We start from the raw sequence: 26,707 nt of genomic DNA, 5'->3' as shown, positions 1-26,707 counted from the left end.
ACCATTGCTGAGTTATTTAAAAGTTTGCTTGTGGCAATGCAAGCAGAGGGGATGTTTGTGTGTGGGATCTGTTATAGTCACTTATATTATTGTCATTTAATTTGTCAGGTGCCATGGTAATAAGTATATAAAAATACTAAGACGATTAGGGTAAATACCTGAACTGAATTTGGGCCAAACTATTTCATTCATGAATAATACCAGTGTGAGCTATTTCAAGTGGTGTCAGAATAGCAAAAAGTTTCCCAAAAGTAGTAAGTTTAAATAAACAAAAAAGCAATTGACTATTTTTAGGAACAGTATAATGGAAATGCAGACACCACACTTCTGGAGCAATTAGACAGCGTTAAAGATGTCAGTAGCACTTTACTTTAAAAAGTACATATTTTAACAAAAGTATTATGCAAATTAATGCAAAGCAATGCAATATTAGTAATACACACACACACACACACACACACACAAAGGTGAGTAACTTCTAAGCTTCTCAACCTGTTAGCACTCCTCCCTCTGCAACAGCAGCCCTAGGCAAATATTTTAATTTCCTGGAGCTCTACAGTGTGCTGCTGCTGTAGTTTGGCTTTGCCAGCAAGTTAAGGCATTATGATTGGTGCAGTGCTTTGCAATTCTACTTATAATAGTCACACTCTACCTTCCTAGAGGGCACCCTAACTTGGCTTCTTCTACAAACTGACAATTTCAATAGCTGTGACAGCAACTGTGCTATGCCAGGCTTGCAGCTCCTAGAATTGCTGCTTCAGCTCTGATGGATGTAACAGCTCCTTAGCTTGCACCTTTTGGTTTTGCTATGTAGCCCACCTTCCTCCATCAAGAAATTAGTATGCCATCACCCATAATGCTTTCTTGTGAGTGAATCATAGAATCATAGAATCTCAGGGCTGGAAGGGACCTCAGGAGGTCCTCTAGTCCAACCCCCTGCTCAAAGCAGGACCAAACCCAACTAAATCATCCCAGCCAGGGCTTTGTCAAGCCTGACCTTAAAAACCTCTAAGGAAGGAGATTCCACCACCTCCCTAGGTAACCCATTCCAGTTCTTCACCACCCTACTAGTGAAAAAGTTTTTCCTAATATCCAACCTAAACCTCCCCCTCTGCAACTTGAGACCATTACTCCTTGTTCTGTCATCTTCTACCACTGAGAACAGTCTAAATCCATCCTCTTTGGAACCCCCTTTCACGTAGTTGAAAGCAGCTATCAAATCCCCCCTCATTCTTCTCTTCTGCAAACTAAACAATCCCAGTTCCCTCAGCCTCTCCTCATAAGTCATGTGCTCTAGCCCCCTAATCATTTTTGTTGCCCTCCGCTGGACTCTCTCCAATTTATCCACATCCTCCTTGTAGTGTGGGGCCCAAAACTGGACACAGTACTCCAAATGAGGCCTCACCAGTGCTGAGTAGCGGGGAATGATCACATCCCTCGATCTGCTGGAAATGCCCCTACTTATACAACCCAAAATGCCATTAGCCTTCTTGGCAACAAGGGCACACTGTTGACTCATATTCAGCTTTTCGTCCACCGTAACCCCTAGGTCCTTTTCTGCAGAACTGCTGCCCAGCCATTCGGTCCTTAGTCTGTAGCAGTGCATGGGATTCTTCCGTCCTAAGTGCAGAACTCTGCACTTGTCCTTGTTGAACCTCATCATATTTCTTTTGGCCCAATCCTCTAATTTGTCTAGGTCCCTCTGTATCCTATCCCTACCCTCCAGCGTATCAATCACTCCTCCCAGTTTAGTGTCATCTGCAAACTTGCTAAGGGTGCAGTCCACACCATCCTCCAGATCGTTAATGAAGATATTGAATAAAACCGGCCCCAGCACCGACCCTTGGGGCACTCCACTTGATACCGGCTGCCAACTAGACATGGAACCATTGATCACTACCCGTTGAGCCCAACCGTCTAGCCAGTTTTCTATCCACCTTACCGTCCATTCATCCAGCCCATACTTCTTTAACTTGCTGGCAAGAATACTGTGGGAAACTGTATCAAAAGCTTTGCTAAAGTCCAGAAATAGCACATCCACTGCTTTCCCCTCATCCACAGAGCCGGTTATCTCATCATAGAAGGCAATTAGATTAGTCAGGCATGACTTGCCCTTGGTGAATCCATGCTGACTGTTCCTGATCACTTTCCCCTCCTTTAAGTGGTTCAGAATTGATTCCTTGAGGACCTGTTCCATGATTTTTCCAGGGACTGAGGTGAGACTGACTGGCCTGTAGTTCCCTGGATCTTCCTTCTTCCCTTTTTTAAAGATGGGCACTACATTAGCCTTTTTCCAGTCATCCTGGACCTCCCCCGATCGCCATGATTTTTCAAAGATAATGGCTAATGGCTCTGCAATCTCATCGGCCAACTCCTTTAGCACCCTCGGATGCAGCGCATCCGGCCCCATGGACTTGTGCTCGTCCAGCTTTTCTAAATAGTCCTGAACTAATTCTTTCCCCACAGAGAGCTGGTCACCTCCTCCCCATACCATGCGGCAGAGTGCAGCTGTCTGGGAGCTGACCTTGTCTGTGAAGACAGAGGCAAAAAAAGCATTGAGTACACTAGCTTTCTCCACATCTTTTGTCATAGGTTCCCTCCCTCATTCAGCAAGGGGCCCACACTTTCCTTGACTTTCTTCTTGTTGCTAACATACCTGAAGAAACCCTTCTTGTTACTCCTAACATCTCCGGCTAGCTGCAACTCCAAGTGTGATTTGGCCTTCCTAATTTCACTCCTGCATGCCTGAGCAATATTTTTATACTCCTCCCTGGTTATTTGTCCAATCTTCCACTTCTTATAAGCTGTTTCTTTGTGTTTAAGACGAGCAAGGATTTCACTGTTGAGCCAAGCTGGTCGCCTGCCATATTTACTTTTCTTCCTACACATCGGGATTGTTTGTTCCTGCAACCTCAATAAGGTTTCTTTAAAATACAGCCAGCTTTCCTCGACTCCTTTCCCCGTCATGTTATTCTCCCAGGGGACCTTGCCCATCAGTTCCCTGAGGGAGTCGAAGTCTGCTTTTCTGAAGTCCAGGGTCTCTGTTCTACTGCTCTCCTTTCTTCCTTGTATCAGGATCCTGAACTCGACCATCTCATGGTCACTGCCTCCCAGGTTCCCATCCACTATTGCTTCCTCTACTATTTCTTCCCTGTTTGTGAGCAGCAGGTCAAGAAGAGCTTTTCCCCTAGTTGGTTCCTCCAGCACTTGCACCAGGAAATTGTCCCCTACACTTTCCAGAAACTTCCTGGATTGTCTGTGCACCGCTGTATTGCTCTCCCAGCAGATATCGGGGTGATTAAAGTCACCCATGAGAACCAGGACCTGTGATCTAGCAACTTCTGTTAGTTGCTGGAAAAAAGCCTCGTCCACCTCATCCCCACTCATGACATGCACTGCAACAACTCATTTGTCTCCAAAGACCATTTCAGCAAGCTGTAGGGCCTATGCATATGTAGTCTGACAGAGAATTGAAATCACACAGTGCATATTATTTTAGGAAACTTTTAAAAATTTTTTTTACATTTTTCGTTTGCAATGTCAGTCTTCACAAGTGGGGGGAAAAGGCAGATCATGACTGGCCCCACATCCAAGTAACAGCAGAATTATTTGAGAAGAATCTTTGACTAACAGGGCAAAAACTATCTGCTAATGAATGTGGCTGATAACAGAGAGGTAAATAATGTACTTGCCAACAAATAAAGGTGACTGCCCAATGATTTCCAAAGCATACTAGCTACATAAAGAAAAAGAGTTACTCACCTTTGTAACTGCTGTTCTTTGAGATGTGTTGCTCATATCCATTCCAATTAGGTGTGCGCATGCCGCGTGCGCAATCATTGGAAGATTTTTATCCTAGCAACACTCGGTGGGTCAGCTGAGGCGCCCCCTGGAGTGGCACCTTCATGGTGACAGTCATATGCCTCAGCCAACCCAGTGGCCCCTCAGTTCCTTTTCGCCGGCTACTCCGACAGAGGGGAAGGAGGGCGGGTTTGGAATGGATATGAGCAACACATCTCGAAAAACCACAGTTACAAAGGTGAGTAACTGTCTTTTCTTCTTCGAGTGCTTGCTCATATCGATTCCAATTAGGTGACTCCCAAGGCTTACCTAGGCGGTGGTGTTGGAGTGAGATGTTGCAGAGTGAAGGACCGCTGAACCGAATGCAGCATCACCCCTGGACTGCTGCACTATCGCACAGTGGACGGCGAAAGTATGCACCGATGACTAAGTCGCTGCCCTACATATCGCCTGAATGGGCACATGCACCAGGAAAGTAGAGGATGAAGCCGGAGCCCGCGTGGAGTGGGTGGTAAGGTGTGTACATGGGACACCAGCCAAGTCATAGCACGCACAGATGTGATCCAGGACGAGATGCGCTGGGAGGAGACCGGAAGGCCCTTCATCCGGTCTGCCACAGCAACAAACAGCTGTGACGTTTTCCTGAAGGGTTTCGTTCACTCGATGTAGAAGGCCAGGGCCCTGCAAACATCTAGGGAGCGCAGCTGTTGCTTTCGTCAAGAGGCGTGTGGCCTCGAGTAGAAGACAGGGAGGAATATGTCCTGGTTGACATGGAAGGCAGACACCACCTTAGGGAGGAAGGCCGGGTGGGGTCGCAGCTGTACCTTGTCCTTGTGGAACACCGTATAAAGTAGTCCCGATGTGAGTGCCCTGAGCTCAGACACACGCCTCGCTGAGGTGATAGCTACGAGGAAGGCTGGTCTTCCAGGAAAGGTACAGGAGTGAGCAGGTGGCCATCGGCTCGAACAGGCCACCCAGGAGTCTGGATAGGAGCAGGTTAAGATCCCACGTAGGGACCGGTTGTCAAATTCATGGGAACAGGCACTCCAACCCCTTGAGAAATCTGCTGGAGAAGACCTAGCGCCCATTTTTGCCCAGATGGAAAGCCGAAATAGCTGCCAGGTGCACCCTAATGGAAGATATTGCCAAGCGCTGCTGCTTTAAGGACAAGAGGTAGTCCAAGATGATAGGTACTGATGCCTGTAGGGAGGGTCATATGATTCCGGGCGCACCAGCAGGAAAACTGCTTCCACCTGGTTAAGTATGTGGACCTGGTAAAGGGCTTCCTGCTACCCAAAAGGATCTGCTGGACCGAGTGAGAACAGCACAGCTCAGACTGATTTAGCCATGCAGCATCCACGCTGTTAGGTGGAGAGATTGCAGGTCAGTATGACAGAGTCGACCATGATCCTGAGTGATCAGGTCTGGCCACAGCGGGAGTGGAATTGGGGTGTCCACCGACAGCTCTAGGAGAGTGGTATACCAGGGCTGTCTGGGTCACGCCGGGGCAACCAGAATCAGACGGGCTCTGTCCCTGCGCAGCTTGATTAGGACCCTGTGGACTAGCGAGAATGGAGGAAAGGCACAGCAGGTGATCCTTCCACTAAATTAGGAAGGCGTCCGACAGGGAACCTGGAGAGCACCCTTGGAGAGAGCAGAACACCTGGCATTTCCGATTCTCGTGAGAGGCAAATAGGTCTATCAAGGGACAGCTCCACTTCAGGACGACAGAGTGGATGACATCCGGGCGAACCGACCACTCGTGAGCCTGGAATGATATGCTGAGGTGGTCTGCTAAGGTGTTCTGGACCCCTAAGAGAAACAATGCCACCAGATGGATGGGCTATGCAGAATTCCCAAGACGAGTGGCCTCCTGACAGAGGGGGGACGACCAGGCTCCTCCTTGTTTGTTGATGTAAAACATGGCCGTAGTGTTGTCTGTGAGGACTGCAACACATTTGGCCTTGAATGAGCTCTCGGAATGCTTGACATGCCAGGCGCACTGCTCTGAGTTCCCGTATGTTGATGTGCAAGGATAACTTTCCTGCCAACCATAGTCCCTGTGTACGGAGGTTCCCGAGGTGGGCTTCCCATCCCAGGGATGACGCATCCATGACTAGGGACACTGAGGGCTGTGGGGCATGAAATGGCACACCTTCGCACACTGATTTGGGTTCAGCCACCAGCCTTGAGAGGCTAATACCCCTGGCAGGATGGTAACCACCGTGCTCAAGCTGTCCCAACCTGGGCGGTATACTGTTGATAGCCAGGCGTGGAGTAGACGTAGTCACAGCACAGCGTGCCTGGTCACAAACGTGCAAGAGGCCATATGCCCCAGGAGGCATAGGCATGTCGAGGTTGGGAAGGCTGTGGACGATGTTCACCAGGGATTGGAAGAGTGCTTCCAGCAGAATTGCCTGGGCTAGGCCTGAGTCTAATACTGCTCCTATGAATTCTATCCTCTGGGTTGGTACCAGAGTGGATTTCGCGACATTAAGCCGGAGGCCCAGCCGATTGAACATGTTCATGGTGAGCTGAACATGAGACTGCACCTGATCCCTGGAGCGACTTCGAATACGCCAGTCGTTGAGATATGGGAACAGTTGGACCCGTTGTTGATGAAGTGAGGCAGCCACCACAGCCATGCATTTGGTAAACACCCTGGGGGCCATGGATAGGCCGAAAGGAAGGACGGTGAATTGAAAGTGCTGTTGATGGACCAAAAAGCGAAGGAAGCATCTGTGCGCTGGGTAGATTGCAATGTGGAAGTACGTGTCCTTCATGTCAAGGACGGCGTACCAGTCTCCAGGATCTAGGGAAGGAATAATGGTCCCTAGTGAGACCATGCGGAACTTCAACTTTACCATAAATTTGTTGAGTCCGCATAGATCCAGGATGTGCCAAAGCCCGCCCTTGGCCTTGGGGATTAGGAAGTAGCAGAATAAAAGCCCTTGCCCCTTGACTCTCCCAGAAACTCCTCTATCGCTCCCAAAGCCAGGAGTGATTGGACCTCCTGTAGAAGGAGGTGCTCGTGAGAAGGGTCCCTGAAGAGGGACCGGGGGGGTGGGGGAAACAAACTGGAGTATCCTCTTTCCACTGTGAGTAGGACCCAACGGTCTGATGTTATGTAGGACCACGTAATGGAGGAAATGGGAGAGACGATTTTGGATAGGCGGGGAGGGATCCTGAATGGAGACTGGTGCTCCGTCCTCAGGCGCACCTTCAAAAGTTCTGCTTAGGCCCTGCCGATGGCTTGGGAGGACCCTGGCATTGGCTGGCTTGGTGTCCCATTTGTTTCCTTTTACCATCTCGGCCGCATCTTCTAAAGAAGTCCTGTCTCGGCCGAGGGGGAGGGTATGACCTCTGAGGCTGTGGTCTGAAGGGCCTTCTCTGCGTTACTGAGGTATGCATTCCCAGAGAGCGCATAAAAGTTCGAGTCCTTCAGACTCTGCAACCTTGAGTCTGTCTTCTCAGAGAATAGGCCCTGGCCATAAAAGGGCAGGTCCTGGAAGGTCTGCTGTAACTCTGGTGGTAAGCCAGAGACCTGCAGCCACAAGATGTGGCGCATAGCTATGCCCGAGGCCAGGGTCCATCGAGTCTGCCACATCCAGAGAGGCTTGTAAGGAGGTTCTGGCCACCTTCTTGTCCTCCTCTACTATAGCCCCAAATTCCTCTCTGGATTCCTGTAGAACCAACCCCTTGAATTTCTTCATAGAGTGCCATAAATTATAGTCATATCGGCTCAAGAGTGCCTGCTGGTTTGGCCACCCTGAGCTGCAAGCCTCCGGCCAAGTACACCTTGCGCCCAAACAAGTCTAGGCATCTAGCGTCCTTTGATTTAGACACCGAGGCCTGCTGACCGTGCCCCGACAAGGGAGCACGGTTGGGGGTGCGTATAGAGGTACTCGTAGTCCTTTGAAGGGACAAAGTACTTCCTTTCCACCCCCTTGGCCATAGGAGGAATAGAGGCTGGCGATTGCCAGATTGTCTTGCCATTGGCCTGTATGGTTCGTATGACGAGGAGGGCAACTCTGGACGGTGCCTCTGCAGACAGAATGTCCACCACAAGGTCCTCTAACTCCACCACCTCCTCTACCTGGAGGTTCAAACTGCATGCCACTCTGCAGAGCAGTTCCTGGTGGGCGCGGAGGTCCATAGGAGGAGAGCCCGAAACCATAGTCTCCGCCACTGTCTCATCGGGTGAGGACAAGGAAGATACCCCTGGGACTAAGGGATCCTGCACGAGGTCCTCTTGTGGAGGATCTTGTTGGTCAAGGTCCATCACGCTAGGAGTGTGGGCCTGCACTGGCGCTGGAGCAGTCGCCTCAGAGCCTCCCGGGGGGGGGGCCGAGACACAGCGGCCTCAGATACTCAGGGCTCCGAAGGGGCGGAACGGGAAACCCTCGAAGGAGCCCTCTGGGCCTGATGGTAAGCCCAGGGGGTCCAAAAGGACCACTGTGGGGGTTCGTGGACTGGGTCCTGGCCTTCTTCTAGCCACTGGCCTGTACCTCCCTCGCCCCGGTCCTGGGCGTGGTAACCACCTTGAGAGTGCAACGACGCAGAGGCAGAGCGAGATGGCCAAGGTGATGCTGTACACGCCGGTGCCCCATGCCCAGTGCTGTACGGTGCTGTGGAGCTGAAGACCAGTGCCGTGAGGCAGAATGGTACCGAGACGTCGACTGGTGTCTGTGGTCGTATCGGTACCAGGAGCCTGATCTGGAGCTTGATGGCAACCTGGTGAGATCAGCATCGGGATCGGCTCCGGGTTGAGTGCCGCTCTGACCAGTACCAGGAGTGGTGCCGGGAGTCCGATCAGTACCGGCTGTAGCGCGATTCGGATCTCTGCGAGCTGGAGCGGCGTCGCAAGTACAACTGGCGCCGAGAATGAGAACGGTGCCAGGACTGCGAGCAACGCCGTGATGAGTGCCGGGAAGAAGATCGGGACCGGGACCGGTGTCGTCCTTCTTCACTCGGCAACGGTGATCGCATGAGGGACGGCTTTCCCCTCAACAGCACTGTCCGTGACGGAGGTGCTGCCAGCTGCCGAGGAGTCGGCTCTGTGAGCGCAATCAAGTCCTGTGCTATTGAAAAGGTCTCTGGAGTGGAGGATAGTCTCAGCTCGACCACGGTGTGCCCCAGGGAGCTTACATGCACCAGAGTCGACGGCCCTTGCGGCACCAGAGTCGACAGAGCAGGAGCCGATGTTTGTCCTATGCGCTCCGGCAATGGACGTGGCTCCAACTGCGATGCGGGAAGCTGTCGCACCAACAAACCAGAAGTGGCCGGCACCTGCTTGGGCTGCTTCTTCTTCTGGCTTGGAGATAGAGACCTGCGCCGTGGTGGAGGTGCCAGGGAAATCTGGCACTACATGTCTTTGGTAGAGTCCAAATGCAGTGCCGGACCAGTCGGTGCCGCAGGGGCACTCTGCACCGAGGACGACGGTGCCGAGTCTTGGTGCACAGAGGGACCGTGCTAAGTGCCATCTCCATAAGGAGCTGCTTCAGTCTAAAGTTCCGCTCCTTCCTGGTCCTCGGCTTGAAGGCTTTGCAAATGTGGCCCAGACACCTTAGGCAAGAGTTGTGGGGGTCTCCCGTTGGCATCGGCCTCTGGCAAGCCGAGCAGGGTTTGAATCCCGGAGACCCAGGCATAGGTACCAGAATAGGGGAGAGGGGAGAAGACCCTGTTCCTCCCTACTAATTAAACTAACTCTAACTGTACTAAGTAATTCACAACTATTAACAACTAATCAGAACCTATTAACAGGTACTAAAGCAAATGCTAGGGAGAGTGGAGATCAGTTAAGCTGTGCTCCGCAGTTCCAGCGACCCTCACGGGTGGCAAGAAGGAACTGAGGGGGCACTGGGTCAGCTGGGGCATATATCAGTGGCGCCATAAAGGCGCCACTCCAGGGGGTGCCTCAGCCGATCCACCGCGTGTTGCTAGGGTAAAAATCTTCTGATGATTGTGCACGCGGTGCGCACACACCTAATTGGAATCAATATGAGCAAGCACTTGAAGAACTTCTTGCTTTCCAGACACATGCTGTATGAGCCTGATCTGATCCAAAGCCCAGTGAAGTCCATGCAAAGATTCCCATTGACTTTAATGGACTTTGGATCAGGCCTTGTATCTTTATCTCTATTCTCTCTCTCATTTATATTTTACACAAACACACACAAATGTAAGACTGGTAGAGAAAGGACATGGAGCACCTAAAGCAGTACAAGTGCCTACCTATATACAACTCATTCACACTAATGTGCGTACACTCATTACACACACACACACACACTCTCTCTCTCTCTCTTTTAAAACAGTGAATGAATTACTGCATACTGAAATGAAGGTTTGGATAAACTAAACTTTTAAATATTCAGGTTAGTGAAGGAAATGCTGGTTTTAATCCAGGACTTATTTATTAGTAGGGAAGAAAAAGGAACAAATACATCTTGTTAGGTACTGGACATTTAGCTACTGGTTTCGAAATTGGGTCATATTTTTATGGTTTAGTTATTTTTGAAATGTTGACAGGCACGGAAGCAGCCCACCCTACAGAAATAAGTTCAGACCAGGAACAGCAGTTCCTCAAGGAGGATGCTGTGATCCATCAACATTCCCCTGCAGAAGTGCTCTGCAGAATATGCACTTTATTCATGAATGTTGATAGCCACAGATCCAGAGGTACAGATAGCTAAGTTGGTCACCAGAGTGGTGATGTAACTGCCTGCCAAAAGACAGTGTCAGGTTTCCTAAATAGAAGATTTCTATTAATTTGTATTGCAATGACACCACTACACTACACTGCCCCACTACTTTTCTTTCCAAACTAATCAGCTGTTATTTTATGATCCACTGAAACGTGCTGCTAGCCAGTTATTGTAAATAATAAAGAAAAAATTAAAAGACAAAGTCTATTAGAGCACCATGCAAATCACCTTGTGTTGATAAGCAATATATTCAGACAGTCGCCACCTGCCTCATTCCAAATGGGATCAACTCTGGTGGGATTTTTTGGATGGAACATCACAAAAAGTTAACTGACTTGCTCAGATTCTCATCTAGTCAAGGAAGCACTGAAATGGTACAAACTCAGGTATCAATTAAACCCAAGTCTTTCCGCATAAGCTCAACAAGCACATGATTGGCTCTAGAGATATGCCACATTACTGAAGGACCATTTAATAGCCACATACTACATCCCACCCCCATTCCCATTTAGTTTGGGTGGCAGGTGACGACCTTGAATGTTTTATTTAAAGCTCTGACCACTGTGAATTTATGGAGTTAATGAGCAGCAATATTGCCCGTGTTACCACAGACCCATCACCCTCCTTGAAATGAGCAGATTGATCTTCCCAGGTCAAGCCCCCCATGATTAGAGCACCTCTCTGTGCTGGCAGTATTGAGAACAGGGACTGTACCGTCCGGCGTTGCCTGCTGACGGGGTTTTTTACATTTGACGTAATCGTGGTCAACTGGAGTGGCTGTGTAAGGTGGGGATGTCAGACCTGGACCAGAGGAAGAGGGGAGGGAAGTCCCAGGGCCTGGTACTGTTCCAGCAGAAGAGTGAGAGTCTTCATCAATCATGCAGGTCTTTTCTCTGAGTAGATGGGAAGAAGATAACAATGAAAAGGAAGAGTATTAGCATAGTCAGTGTCTATATAAATTAAATGGAAACAGACTACTCCTCTTGCATCATTATCTTGTGTATATAATCAAATCTATTAGCAACATCAACAAGATGGATTTTCACCATAAGACACAGGAAAGAAATGAAAAAGGGCAAACTGGATCCCCATCAATAGTTTGTGTCAAGACATCTTTATTTTATAGCCACTAACAAATCAAAGCTAGAGGGCTCATGTCAATAAATTAAGCTGGACTTTTAAGTAAAGCATCTGCTAATTAATCAAAAATAATGGTTTCACCAGTGGATCCAAAGATGAGGTTGTCCCCTTCTCTTGTTAACCTTTCTCCCTACGTTGTGCCTATATATTGCAGAGATCTCAGAAAAATCAATAACGTAAGTTCTATGATGTGGAACACTAGATGCCATAAGAGTGAGTTAAAGTCTTAATATTTTGTGGCTTCTGTTGGTTTATGGCACATTCATTCTTACCGTAATAGTTTGTGGCACACCTGTTTTGAATCTATGTAGGTGTCTGCACAAATAATAATCTTTACACTAAAAGCCTACTTGGTATGGAAAAAGCATGTTTTGAGAGTATTTTCTGGAAGTTAGCACTCACTTTTCTGTAACTTTTGGAGTGTTCTTCTCTTCACCCCTGGCAAATGGTCCCTCAGAAGCCTCCTTCATGAAAGTAACTAATATCTCTGCATCCACCCCCGAGTCTGGCTTTCCCAGAAGTTTCAGAATAGAGGCATGAAGCCGGAAGTAAACCTAGGAAAACAAAACACAATCCATTAAATCAGTAGAGAGCTCAGAATTCTGAAACTAGTTCCCGGAAGTAGGCCCTGCTCTGCAAAAATTTCTGAGATTTGCAGAGCAAGTTATTTGCTGTCACATGTACCTCATCAGAACATTTCCTGTCTATCCAAGTCAAGTAAATGGCACAAGTTCTCAAAACAAAAAGGTGCTCCCTCCAGGCAGTGGAATGAAGCAATGAGGACAGACACTGGAGGTGGTCACTGGATACATACTACAGCCAATGTCCTTAACAAGCTGCACCATGGATGCAGAGGGTCTGTGACTATGACATCAGCCCATGGGCTCATGCCTTGTCTTTGGGCGAGGGGATGGATTTCACCCCAACCACCTACACTTCAACCTCAAATTTGGACTTATGAATTTTATGTGGGTAAAGCTAATTTGACTCTTATTAAATAAGTGATAAATAGTAGCATTATCTGATATCAGTATCATACCTATAAACTGGCTTTATAATGCAAGCATTTAGGAATTCCATTTGATTCCTGGTTTTTGTCTTGAATATATTTCCATTTGTAAAGTACAATGCATATCTATTGCCACTATGCTAATAATGATTATTGTTATTTCAACTAACTGGAGAAAACAAAATATAAACCTTCTACGTTTTAAAAAACAGAAAATGGTGTCTACTGGTTAAGCTATCATGTGTGTCAACATTTTCAGCACACTTAAAAACATAGTAACAGCAGTTAAATTCTGATTCAGTTTAACTAGTAGACCTGGCACCAAGCTTTTGTGCGTGTTTTCCCATTTTACCTCTAATGCCTCCATGGCCAGTTCTGGTGGGTTATGGTAGTGAATCTTCTTTGGATACCTGGCAGCTTCCTCATGGAGGTAGTGACCTGCCTGTTTGTAATGAAACAGATAGATAACAGGAGACTGCTTTTGCTTCTCTGCAATCTTTCCCAGCATGTAGTGAATAAGCCACTCCTCTTCATCTCCATCTCCCTCACAGCGAGATGCCGAAGTAAAGCAGAGTTTGGCTGTCTCCAACATGCTGTCTCGACGCTCTTCCATCTGCAATGGGACAAGATGCTGAAAACACGAGTTCACCCTTAGCTGGGATGAACAATGTTGAAATTTATTCTACTGCATATGAAAGTTCACAAAAGCAATAGGTTATTTAAAAATCCTTTGGATTTAATGGCAGAGCATACAAAATGTATCCAACTACCCAAATGGCTTCTGAAAACTCAAAATGTGATGCATATGAATCTGTGTTTCATTCAATTAAATGCCTTCTTACATTAATGACTGAAATAAAGCGGTAAGAAAAAAAATGTATAAACGTAAAACACTTGTGGAGAAATTAACAGACAGTGATTCTGTTTCTTTTCCATCATTGTAAGCAATTCTCTCAACACATTTTATTTTAAAAAAAGAATAACAGTCTGCTAGAACACAGGCCATCAAAATTCACAAGAAAATACATTTTATAATAGTTGGTAAGAATCTGCAAGGCAGCAGTATTGATTTTTACTAAACAAAACAAAACAGCATAAATTAAGGTTAGCCTTCCCCAGGCTGAATTAAAAAATATTTAAAAATACGACAGCATCTTAAATACTGTCTGGGAAAGTACTGTTTTATTTTACCGAGTTTCAATATAATGTTAAATATTAATTACAAACTTCTTGAACAGAAAATATTCTTGAAACCCATCTACCCCCTTTTACATAATTCATTTAAGGAGAATCTCCTTGATTATGGTTTGGAATACAACACTGGTTTTGTGTTTGTTTTTAAACAGATATATCCCTGAAACAGAGAATCACGCTGTTCTAACTCACCTTTTGTTACACCAAAAGCTTAGCCTTTTCAAAGGTTTATACCTTTATAACACATTCATTTTAGAAAGAAGAGTGAAGCCATTTTAAATAAATATTCTGGTTTGGTGCATGGAAACTTAAATTGAATGGTCTGTAGCCACATTATAACTCTGTTACAAATGGTAACTATTGTCCACTCAATTCCTTAATAAGTATAGGTTTACAAGACAGTAATGAGTATGTCTTTATTGTGAATGACGTGGGACTGTAATAACTTGAAGCTTCAAGGTAATTAATTTTGGAGTTCTTAGGCATAATTACCAAGTAATCTTTAGAGATGTAATAAACACACTGTTACATGGCAGTCCACAGTAAACCTTGTATGGTTACCATGTAACTAAGAGCAGTAACATAGTCAAGAGCCTTTGTTTCTTACGTGTGTAAAGTCCTGCACACTTCTATGGTGGTACTACATATATAAATACAGAATTGGAGGGTGGTCAATATTCATACTTAGGAACACTCAAAACTAAGAAGGGTGAAAATGTAATTTAATCTCCTCCCATTAACATTTGGGATGCTAACACCCAAAAAAGGGACAGTAGAGGTGCTAGTAAAATTACTCTAATATCAGCATCATGATGTCCCATAGTTCTTATCTCTCAATTACTACAACAAAATTTGTATGTGGACAAATAAAAATATGAATCTTTCTAACTACCAAATTGCAAATAAATAAATAACTAATTCTGGCACTGTTCTATCAGAGAATTAATGCCAATCAGGCACAATTTTGCTGGGAAAGAGCCTTTCCCTTTCCACAGTGATCACTTTCCCAAATTATCATTAGAAGAAGCAAGAAATCTAAAAACAGGATCCGAAAGACCGATTTGGTGTAATTACCTGGGTTAGGTGTCTGACTTTTCACCATTAGTTTTAATATTTCCTGAATAAACAGGAATTGAGAAGTTGAGATCCTGAATATGCTGAGATACTTTTCATAGCATCCACTAAAAAGCAGCAAGAACCTGGATGAGTAAATTTGACCATATGTTTATTTTGTTTTCCTGGGAGGCACAGAGATTCACTGTAGTTATCCTTCATGAATTCAAATCAACTCAGAGCATTTCGCACAAACATGTTTGTTTAGAGATGCTATTTCAGTAGATCATCTGCTGCTATGGAATATGGCTGCTGACAGCCACCACTTTGTTTATAATCCAAATTATCAACAGCTCATATAACGTTTGTTTTGCTTCATGGGAACACCCTTGTTGACTTCTGATTGTTTTATTGCAAGACAAAAATCTGAATTCAAACCCTTGGGGCAAGTTTGCGCTAGAAAACGCTTTTTATATATAAAGGCAAATTGCAAAGCAAAAATTTAAGCCCGGATTTATCTGCTAAACTCCTCACTAACCAAGTTGTGGGAGGCATCCAACGTACAAACATTATAATTAAACTTTTAGATATTCTTTCCCCACCTTAGTGGAACCCTATTACTCCTCTTGATTCACTGAAGACATGCCAAAATGCATCATTCTGTGACATCACAAATACCATGGACTGCATTGAGACATCTGGGATAGCTTCCATGAACCAAGATCTACCAAGAGGGCTGGACATCCCTCTGTGTTGAACATCCCTCAGAGCTTCCTTAATGGGGGCATTCAACACAGAAATTCAACTCAAGTTTTTTTTGTTTGTTTTTTGCAGTTCACCTAACTCAGGATGAGAGTCTCAAAAAACAAGAATGACTAAGCCTCTTGAGATGCGTGTTCTCTGAACATGGGGTCCTCCCAAGACTCATGTTTTCCAAACAGAATTTTCAGCTCCTTTTGTGCCTAGCTCAAGAAGTGTTGAAGAAAATGATTCACTACCTTGAGTTAACTGATAATTTTATTTTCACACATCTAGCACTGTGTGATCACAAAAAGGTATTTTTAAAATTTTGACAGTATAAAAGATTAGAAAATAACCAATTAACTTTCAGTGCAGCTAAGTCAAAATCTTTTATCAGGCAGTCCTAACTCTTTCCTGCTTTCAGGATGCAAACACCTTCCATTTCCCAGCATTACTTTAATGGATCTCTTCAAAAACTCAAGTAATGGCCATTTTGTCTTTATCTGCTGGGATACTGGCTGAAACAATGGTCTTTAAGACAGTGCCTCATTTCTTAAGTTGATTAATTCATACCTCATTCCACATGTAAAACCACTAAGATTTAGAAAAAGATATGCCTCTGAACAAACTACATGGAAAAGCATGTAGGAGAGATTCAAAACAAACTCTGATTAGCTTGGGTTGTATGCCTCTTATTGTAGGCTTCCAAACATGAGAGTCTGAACACAGCAAGTGATTCTATGATTTCCAAATCTCCCCAGTGACATACGGTGCTCAAGAGACAAGTATTCTTTATACTGAACCACTTCAAGGTGCTCATCTTATTAACTGAGAAGGCATCTAACTTTCAGTTAGAAAGCCATATATCCCTACATGATTCCTGATGCTTAAAGTTATCTAAAAGAAAGTATCTCTCTGTTTCCAGAGATTGTGATTTATCTCCACCTCTACCTTGATATAACGCTGTCCTCAGGAGCCAAAAAATCTTAGCGTGTTATAGGTGAAACCGCGTTATATTGAACTTGCTTTGATCCACCGGAGTGCACAGGCCCCACCCCTGAGCACTGCTTTACCACGTTATATCCAAATTCGTGTTATATCGGGTAACGTTATATCGAAGTAGAGGTGTACTTTTCTGCAACTGGATATTTTAAGACCTGTTTTCCATTCAGCTCATATAAGAAAGTTCATTTTAATTCCCCACAGTGGTTCACGCCAGTATTGTTTCTTTGAGTTTCCTTTTCCACATTTTCTCTGGCACATTCTTTAGTTACCTTTGCTGAAAAAGTAATTATGGTTTAACTTCAGGCTGAGGAACAGGGATAACTTTCTAGGATTCAGAGCACATTTTCACAGAACCTTTGTAGGAGGGAAGAGAGCCTTCGAGAAGGCAGGAGGAGAAAGCAGTTCTCATTGCACCTTCTCTTCCATTCATATACTGGGGAACTTCAGATTTTCATGAGTATTTAACAGCTCACAGACCAGAGACAATTCACCTTCTTTTTAGAAAGAAAAGAAAAAAAAAATCCATTCCTTCATTGTAATCTGATACTTGAGCGTAAGGATGGAAGAGAAACATAACAATCAGAAAGAGGGGAATACAACATTGTCTATATCTAGTGACCCAAGTTTATAAAGATTAAAGTTGCTTTTCCCACTTGGATCAGCAGAAAATTTCACAATCAAGATAATTTATGCAGGGCTGTTGGTCAGGGGTCAATTATCATGTAAATTACTTCCTTGAAAATGCTATTGAGATGTTTGTCATTTAACAATTTTGATCGTAAGGTTAAGTAAATAACTCAAATGTAACAAAAAGAGAACCTTCATTATGACACAAGAGAAATGATGTTGTGTGGACACAAATGTGAGCTGCCCAATTTTCTGGTCTTTTGACTATTTAAAAAAAAATATTTCATCTTATTCTGAAGTAATTTGTATGAAGTTTACTAACAAGGAAAGTAAATGTACTGTAGATATTTGCAGTTCATTACAAATTCGTAAGTATTTGTTTTTTTTTCCTGCTGGTTCTGCCATTTTTGAGCGATCTTTGGAGGAAGAGTTTAAGTAGGCCCAAATCTCAGACAGACTAATTTTCAGAAAAAACTAACAAAATTTCAAAAAGTGCTCATGCTGGCAATTTACATGTTTATTTTCACTGGGCTGGGTGGATGCTGTGACTAGCAATGCTGCTAAGTCATCATTCAGTGTAGCAATTCCACACCAATAGTACTGAATGCTTTAATCAGAAAGATTGTAAGGTTTAAATGAGCATTTCAAAGTTCACACAGCTCTAACTTAGACCCCCACCTGCTGCACAACTTCAGGGGGAAGTTCTAACTTCCACTGCTTAAGCTGTCGGGATGCAAAAGAGTGTAGGGCATAGGAAATGGTGCCATATTCTATCCAGAGAGAGAGATTGGAGCTGTCAATCTCCAGGGCTCGTTTAAAGCAGTTGAGGACAGGAGTAGAGTGCTTCCAAATGGGGCCATCACTCTTCAGCTCATTGGAGTTCAACTTGTCCTGAATTCGACTTGCTCTAGCCAGCGCCATGCCAGCCCAAGAATCAAACCTATGCAAGAAAGAACAAACACAGCAAATAAACTACTCGCCGCAAAGCATTTTGAATCATGAGTGTGATGATTCCTTTTACTAGTTCTCCAGATGTTTCCTTCTTACATCACAGGCGTCTCCAAAACATTATTCCTGCTGCACATCCTCCCATGGAGGTGGCATTGAGAGACACCGTACACATCTAATCCTTACTGCTCTCAAAACTAATTGAAAATATTTCCCTATCCCCATTTTGTGTTTCAACAGAATGAGGAACCTGATATAGAATTGTATGAAACACAAAAATGGGTAAAATGGATAAAATGTGTATATTGATTTTGAAAACCTCCATTTTCTAGCTAACCCAATATTGTCCTAAACATCCATCATCACAGAAAACGGAAACCAAATAATAGAATAACTGGTGTCTTTTCATTTGAATTCGGTATGTCCAAGTTTGAACAGTTCCATTCCATTCTTCTCTCAGAAACCATGCTGTCCTATCAAAACAATGTGGTGCCCTTTCATTCTAGCCTCTAAACATTATCAACTCTTGTCCAACAGACAGCCCCACATTCACAACAACATTCTGGATGGCAGGACTAGGATGGCTCTCGGGTCTTTACTATCATTATGCTTTTTTGATTGAAACATGACTTAGTAGGAAACAAAAAATCTCCCTTCAGGAAAATCTTGATGTACAAATGTTGCCTGGCTTATGCAAGCGTTCCGTTCTGGAACGCCTTGCGTAACTCGAATTTTGCGTAAGTCAGAAACGTATCTCTGACCATTATGCAAAAAACCCCAAACTCCTATTTCTAGCTTACAGAACTTTTCCCCTAAGTGCGAATTTGCATAAGTCGGGTCTTGCGTAACCCAGGGAACGTCTGTATGTGTAGCGGGGCGGTCACCCTGCTCCAACTCAGAAAGGGTTAAAACCCAGCCCTTAGAGGGGGCTGGAAGCCAATCAGAGAAGGCTGGGAGGCAACCAATCAGGGCTTGCCAAGCCAGTATAAAAGAGGGCAGACCAGAAGGGGTAGTCAGTCTTTCTCCAGCCTTGGGGACAGAGATGGACCTGGCTCCCAGATAGAGAAAAGGGTACCTTGGACAGCACAGTGCTGGGGAAGGGCAGGAGGAGCTAGGGAAGCTCCAGCCTGGCAAACCCCCAGGCAGAGGCAGTGGTGAGCTGGAGCCGGTTTGCACTGGTTTGCGGGAACCGGTTGTTAAATTTAGAAGCCCGCGCAGGACAACCAGTTGTTTAAGGGCTTCTAAATTTAACAACCGATAAGCTGAAGTGACCCAGGAGTAGCTGGGGGGGAGCAGGGGGAGCGGCTGCTCCCCCTGAGCACATTATCCAAAAGTGGGGCATTAGGCGCCGACCCCATGGATGCTATAGCTCCCCGCCCCATCCCCAGCTCACCTCTGCTCCGCCTCCTCCCCTGAACACTCCCCCCGCTTCTCCCCCTCTCCCCGCACGGGAAGCCTGGGAGGGTGGAGAAGCGGGGCAGTGGCTTCGCGCTCAGGCCCAGGGAGGCGGAGATGAAGCGGAGGTGAGCTGGGGTGGGGGGCCGCCCGCGCCACAGCAGGTAACTGGGGGGGGAGCGTGTAGGGGAACCGCTCCCCGCCCCAGCTCACCTCCGCTCTGCCTCCGCCTCCCTGGGCCTGAGCGCAAAGGCACCACTTGCTTCTCAGCCCTCCCACGCTTCCTGTGCGAACAGCTGGTTTGCGGGAAGCAGGGGCGCTGCGAACTCGGCCTGACCCGGTGCTCCAGGCGCTGCGCAGCAGTGGCGTGGCCCGGCTCCAGACGAGCAGCATGGCTGTAGCACCGCCAGCCACCTCCAGGCAGCGTGGTAAGGGGGGAGGGGTTGGATAGAGGGCAGGGAAGTTTGGGGGGGTGGATGGGATCAGGGTGGTCAGAGGGCGGAGAACACAGGGGTTGAATGGGGGCAAGGGTCCCAGGGGAGCAGTCGGAGGGTTGGATGGGGCGGTGGGAGGAAGTCAGGGGCGGAAGTTCCGGGGTGGTCAGGGGACAGGGAGACGGGGTGGTTGGATGGAGCAGGGGTGAGGGGGCAGTCAGGAAGGAGACGGGGGGTTGGATGGGGCAGCAGGGGGCAGTCGGGGACAGGGAAGGGGTGTGGATGGGGCGGGGTCCCGGCGGGGGGGGCAAGGAACACGGGGGGTTGGATGGGGCAGGAGTCCCGGGGGCAGGCCACAACCCCCTTGTGGGGTGAGGAGGGAACCAGTTGTTAAGATTTTGGCAGCTCCTCACTGGGCAGAGGCCTTGCTTTCAGGGCCAGAGGAGGTACTAGGGCTGTGGGGAAGCAGCCAGGGAAGGAAGAAGCAGCAGGTCCAACCCCCTTACCAATGATGAGTGGCCATTTCAGACTGAAGTTTGCCCCTGAAGGAAGGGGCTAGATGAAGACTGGCAGTGGGTCACTGAGGCGAGGTGGGCTTTAGGGATTTGGGTTCCCTAGGGAGGGGAGGACCCCTGAGTCTGGGGGCACTGCTGCGGGGCAGTACCCCTGAGAAGGGGCACCGTGGGCCGGGAGGGACGCAGGGCCTGAAGTACAGTGGTAGAGATTGAAAGGAAGCAGGTACCGGTAGGGAGACTCAGCCAGCAAGACGTGCTCCAGAGCTGAAGAGCCAATTCCTGAGTTAACCAGCAGGAGGCGCGGCAGCGGTGAGTGCATACCGTGTTACAGTATGGTAAAAGCTTCCTTGCGATGAAATACCTCAAGATTCAGCACTATGCTTGTAAGTAAGGTTAAGATTTTGTCACAGTTATTTTAGTAAAAGTCACGGACAGGTCGCAGACAATAAACAAAAATTCATGAAAGCCTGTAACCTGTCCGTGACTTTTACTAAAAATCACCAGCAGGAGCGGATTGATAGCCCTTGCTGCTGTGGGGGGCAAAGCTCCAGCACTGACTGCCGGGAATGGGACTGACAGGCCTGGGTGCTGCGGGGAGGACAGCTCCGGCCCCAGCCTGCAGCTGCTGCAGAGAGGACTGAAGCTGAAGAAGTCACAGAGGTCCATCAAAGTCAGGGAATCCGTGACCTCCGTGACTAAATTGTATCCTTACTTATAAATGACAGTAAATTCAAGGGTATTATCTACATTGGATGAACCCAAATTGCTAACCCATTTTAGCAATGGTATGGAGCTTCCACTTTTTACTGTGATTCTAGCGCCAGATGGTTAATCATATTTATAATACTTTTAAGTTTCTGCTTACCAACATTGACTTAAAACTTCACTCCATGCCAGATTACAGGGTGATCTGAAGATTCACATTCCATGGGGTTTTAAAAATTTGATATTTTGAAAAGATAATGTGAAAATACTATGTTGCTATATAAGGTATTCCTTGCTGGATAATTAATTGTAACAAATTAATGGCAGCCCGTGGAGCAGAATTTTAAAGTGACACTCTCAAATGCTGACAGGGCTTTACCCCTCCCCCTCCAAAAAAATCGTCATTTTGTATTAAAATGTTCTTGCAGTTTTATCATAAACCACCGAATCAAGATTTCAACACTTGAAAAATCCCAGTTCCTAGACTGGAAGACTCAACCATGACCAGTCTATGATGCTGGGTTTGTTTTGATTGCAGCTTTACACATAACTTTGCTCTGTGCCTACACTCTCCCTGTTGCTTTGTTATATGACTGAATTTAACAATATTTTTGCTCTTCAGAATAGGTTTTTGTCAACTTCAATCCCTTTGCCATCTCATTAGAAGGAAGCTGGTAGGAAAAGCCAAATTTGCTTGTCCTAGGTTTATTGATTGGCATTTTAAGATTATTGCAGCTCACTTTTTGCAGAAATTTTAAAACAGAAAATACAATTTTTAAAATGAGGGACTGTGAAGCTTATTCACCTTAGGCCTGGTCTACACTAAGAAGGGTGGTCGAACTAGGGTATGCAAATTCAGCTACGCGAATAGCGTAGCTGAATTCGAAGTACCCTAGTTCGGCCTACTGACCCGTCCAGACGCGGCGGGGTCGAACTCCGCGGCTCCCCCGTCGACTCCGCCACCGCCGTTTGCAGTGGTGGAGTACCGGAGTCGACCGCAGCACTTCCGGAGTTCGAACTATCGCGCCTAGATCAGACGCGATAGCTCGAACTCCGAGAAGTCGAACTCACCGCGTCGACCCGGAAGGTAAGTGTAAACCTACCCTTAGAAAGTATCCCTTTGAGATGGTGAAGACTGAAAAGGCAGACGAGAAATATTTCTGAGTTTAACTAGTGGCAGGGGTGGCTCTAGACATTTTGCCGCCCCAAGCACGGCGTCATGCCGCAGGGGGCACTCTGCTGGTCCCACGGCTCCAGTGGACCTCCCACAGGCGTGTCTGCGGAGGGTCCGCTGGTCCCGCGGCTTCAATGGAGCCGCGGGACCAGCGGACCCTCCACAGGCATGCCGCCGAAGGCACTCTGCCTGCCGCCCTCCCGGCGACCGGCAGAGCGCCCCCTGAGGCATGCCGCCGCAAGCATGTGCTAGGCGTGCTGGGGCCTGGAGCCGCCCCTGACTAGTGGTCATCAGAACAATACAGCTCTGTCCATTTTGACCTATTTTAGAATACCTCTCTGCCAGCAAATCTAAATAAACTTAAAAAACCCAGCCCAAGCAGCTAATCCATTGAGAGATGGTATGTGTTTGTCTTATGCAGTTAACCACTGACATCGCTTCCATTTCTCACTGCCTGTAAACCTACTCCAGGGAAACCAATGAGCAAAAGAGAAAAGAAAGTCAAGTCAGTTATCATACCTCTTGCTCTTCCTGATTATAATTCAATTTCACTCACTCTGAATTCTGGTCATTTCAGAAACCAAAAGGAAAATGTCAAATAACTGATAATTGATAACAGGGTTTTTTCCCCAAAATGCTCCTTAAGATACAACTTACTTCTAATAACAAACACCAGAAAATGTTATTACTTTCCAAATAGAACAAAACCTCTGATTTGTCCCTCATTTCAGCACTGATGAATTGAAGGGAATGAACAACACTGACCTGTTTGGACAAATACAGATGTCATGCATGTAGAATTTAATGGCCTTAGATTGCTCTTTATTCTTGAAGTGGTAGTCTGCCAGGAGGTAGTACAGCTCAGTTACCACTGGAGGAGAGTAGTCTGCACCCTCAGGGAGAGATGGTACCTGAAAACAGAAAACCTTAGATGACTCAGGAGCATATTTTAAAATAGCTCTGTATATACTACACCTCTACCTCGATATAACGCTGTCCTCAGGAGCCAAAAAAATCTTACCGTGTCATAGGTGAAACCGCGTTATATCGAACTTGCTTTGATCCGGAGTGCGCAGCCCCGCCCCCCCCAGAGCACTGCTTTACCGCGTTATATCTGAATTTGTGTTATATCAGGTCGCGTTATATCGAGGTAGAGGTGTACTTCTGCACATCCCTAAATCTACCCATATTCATCTCCATTGCACCAGTTCCTTGTAAAACTACAAGCTTTGGAAAGGCCATTCTAACCCAATTAAAATGTGATTTTTGTGAGCATCAAATGTCAAATCAGACACTACCCAACAATCCCTTACTGTGAAAATGAAACAATATACCATTTCCTTCCCTTGAAGTTTTTTAAACAATTAACTGTACCTTGCTGAAGGTTCCTTCAATATAGCCAGAGACATCATCTAGGCTTAACATAGGCTTATCTGTTCGAGGAACAATCGTAGCAATCTTCTTCAGAAGGTTGGCCAGATCAGCAGACACAGTGCTGGTTTTGTAGCTATCAAACTCAGGGAGGGTTTTGGGCTTAAAATATTCAAACATGAATAACGCATCTTCCCACATCAGATCCACCTTCAGGGAAGGGGGTGGGGGAAAGAGAGAAAGAAATTATCTCAAAAAGTCAAGAGCTAGGGAAATTTTTTAATAGAATAGAATAGAATAAAACAAAACATTACATCAGCTAAAAACCAGAGCAACCTTTCCAGAATGGAAGATCCAAAGGCATTATTAAGATACAATGTTCAGCACAGTGATTACAGGCTAAGGCTCTCGACTAACTTAACAAATGTTTTTAATAAGGATATCTTTACTTACTTGGAAGAGTTGGAAAGTCTGCTTAGACCTCCCTGGGAAACAGGAGATTTGGAGACTGACATGGAGGGTGTGAGAAGAGATAGAAAGAACGAACTACATTTGCTATAGATTTTGAAACTCAAATCCAGGTAACAGAGAAGGAAAATTCTAGGAGTGTCCCCAGCAATTACAGAGTTGGATGCATTTTCAAATCAAACAGTATAATAGCCAGTCACACACTTGTCTCATCACTTTTCTTCATTTTTTTTTAAATGTTCAGGTGTTTGTAGTTTTCCTATCTTAAGCTAATTGAGTCATGCTTCCCCTATTGCTCCTGCAACACTGGAATCTGCTTTTCTGAAGACAGGGTGAAATCATAGCCCCAATGAAGTTAATGGGAGTTTTGTTACTTACTTCAGTGGGGCCAGGATTTCACCCAGAGTTTCCCACCTTTTTTAGACAAGAAGTGCCATTTCCAGCAGGAGGGATTCTCTTCTTCCACATTCTTTTTTTTTTCTTTGCCTTTCCCATTCATCTCCTCCTCCTTTTTATTAGTCATACAAAACAGTCTGAGATGCTTCGTTTGGGATTCTAGCATATTATACATATGAGACGAGGTGAGGTTGAGAAGAATTCACAGACAGACTATGAGCAAGAAAATAAAGCTATCACTCAGCAGACTGCACTGCAAAATTCTTAACAGGCTCGTAATATTATGGTGTCAGAGGCACTAACCAATTAAGTGTTTCTTGGGTAAAATCCAGACACAGGAGGCAGTTTCATGACCATCTGTTTTTTTGGTAAATGTAAAGTTATCCAGAGTCTAACAATGAGTGAAATGTCTTCTGGAGATTCCTCATAGCTCTGCTTCTCCCAAACTGAATTTTGTAAGTTTTAATAATCAGTACTAACCAATATTTTCCATCAGAGCTTTGGCAAGATAAAAATTGTAATATTTTACCAGCATCACTTTAAACTGCATTTTCCATATTCATCAACTGTAAGATCAGGTGTTTGGTGTTTTAGGTTTTTTGGGTTTTATTGTATCATGGGTAAAAGCTACAATTGCCTTTATATCCAACATCTAGTCCTCTTGTTTCATACTTATTTTAGGGATCCAGGGAGTTTTTTCATTATTTCTACCATATATAAAGGAAATGAATCTCAGGTCTGGAAAAAAGGTCCTAGTACTTATGACTCCTTCCCATTAATTCAGCTCAATATATTGACACTGGAGAAAACCATGTTCTTCAGCATTCTAAGGTGTTACACTAAAGGTAACTTGTGCTTATCTTACCTGCTGCACAGAATGCTCTTCCAGGTACCTTGCTTTGCTCTTTTTGCTCGGGAAGCTGTACAAACAGTAAAAACACTGCTCCAGGGCTGTCTCCAGTTCCTCTTTGTAGGGATGAGTATCTTCCGAGGTAGACACTGCAAGTTCTTTTTGCAGTACCCACACCTAGAACATCACAAGCATCATAAGACAAACAAGGTCTGATAACTGAATTTCACATTAAATTAAATGCTTCCTATTTTTATTTTCCTAAATGTGGCACTCAGATACTACGGCAAGGAATGCAGTATAAGAGCCTATATCTAACAGAACATGCACAAAACAAGTTTACTGTTTCTTTATTACTCACATCCAAATATTCTCCACATCTCTGCATGCTCATCACTTTTGTAATATGTCCATTTCCATTACACTGTAACCTAATACCATTCTTTTACCTTCTGTATTTGTGATACTTATGTTCTCTTCCAGTTTCATTTACTGAAGACAGTATCTCAACTTGATGTTCCCAACTTCTAAAGTCATTGAAAAGCTCTCTCATTACCCTCTGCATATTTAGGTGGTTTACTCTAACTAACACATTACATTTTACCAGCCCTGACATTCAGGAAGAATATCACCAACAAAGACACAGAAAAATGAGAAAGACGAGGCCCCAGTTCAGAGGATGTGGAGGAATACCTGGGATAATTAATGAAATTCAGGCAAAAAAAAGAAAGGGAGTTGTCTTGCACAGTAACTCCTCCTTTTCAACTATACTATTTTAACTACATATGTAGGATACCATGAGCTATTTATACACTGGGGTCAAAGAAGGCAGCTAGATTATTGCTGAGAAGACTGAACCTCAGAGGAGTCTGTAATGTCTACTGGAAGTTTGACAGATCTCACAATCAGTTAACAGAACTTTCCAAATCTCAACCCTACAGGCATCAACAGCTCTAGATGAGTGAGCTCCACCACAGATGGGAAGGAGCCATGTTATATGAAATAATTCTCTAATAGAGAAAATTATCCATCTTGCCAGTGAGCATTTAGAGATGGGAAAACCTAACCTTGACTGATAAGAGGATATATCATCTGTCTGAGAATTGGGCAAAGAGCTTCTAAGCTTGATCTCAAAGTTTATGCTACATATTTACAAATCCCCTTAGGTCTGGAA

At 45.4% G+C, this 26,707-nt stretch overlaps 1 protein-coding gene across 3 annotated transcripts in view; it reads right to left on the bottom strand.

Moving 5' to 3' along the window:
• CABIN1 (calcineurin binding protein 1) overlaps window positions 1-26,707 on the bottom strand; it is a 223,059-nt gene that overhangs the window by 159,376 nt on the left and 36,976 nt on the right. For 2 of the 3 annotated variants that reach the window (XM_044990035.1, XM_044990036.1), the window contains exons 20-26: window positions 25,549-25,710; window positions 23,823-24,029; window positions 23,214-23,359; window positions 17,956-18,217; window positions 13,010-13,270; window positions 12,051-12,202; window positions 11,223-11,401 (exon numbers count right to left, since the gene is read on the bottom strand). In XM_044990035.1, coding sequence (XP_044845970.1) covers window positions 11,223-11,401; window positions 12,051-12,202; window positions 13,010-13,270; window positions 17,956-18,217; window positions 23,214-23,359; window positions 23,823-24,029; window positions 25,549-25,710 — 1,369 coding nt within the window. The remainder of the gene's footprint in view (window positions 1-11,222; window positions 11,402-12,050; window positions 12,203-13,009; window positions 13,271-17,955; window positions 18,218-23,213; window positions 23,360-23,822; window positions 24,030-25,548; window positions 25,711-26,707) is intronic. The other variant, XM_044990037.1, reaches the window with a different exon arrangement.

The sequence above is a fragment of the Mauremys mutica genome, chromosome 16 (assembly GCF_020497125.1).
Source record: "Mauremys mutica isolate MM-2020 ecotype Southern chromosome 16, ASM2049712v1, whole genome shotgun sequence".
Classification (NCBI taxonomy): domain Eukaryota; kingdom Metazoa; phylum Chordata; order Testudines; family Geoemydidae; genus Mauremys; species Mauremys mutica.
The sequence above is the reverse complement of the archived record's forward strand: the minus strand, read 5'-3'. Positions and strand labels throughout refer to the sequence as shown.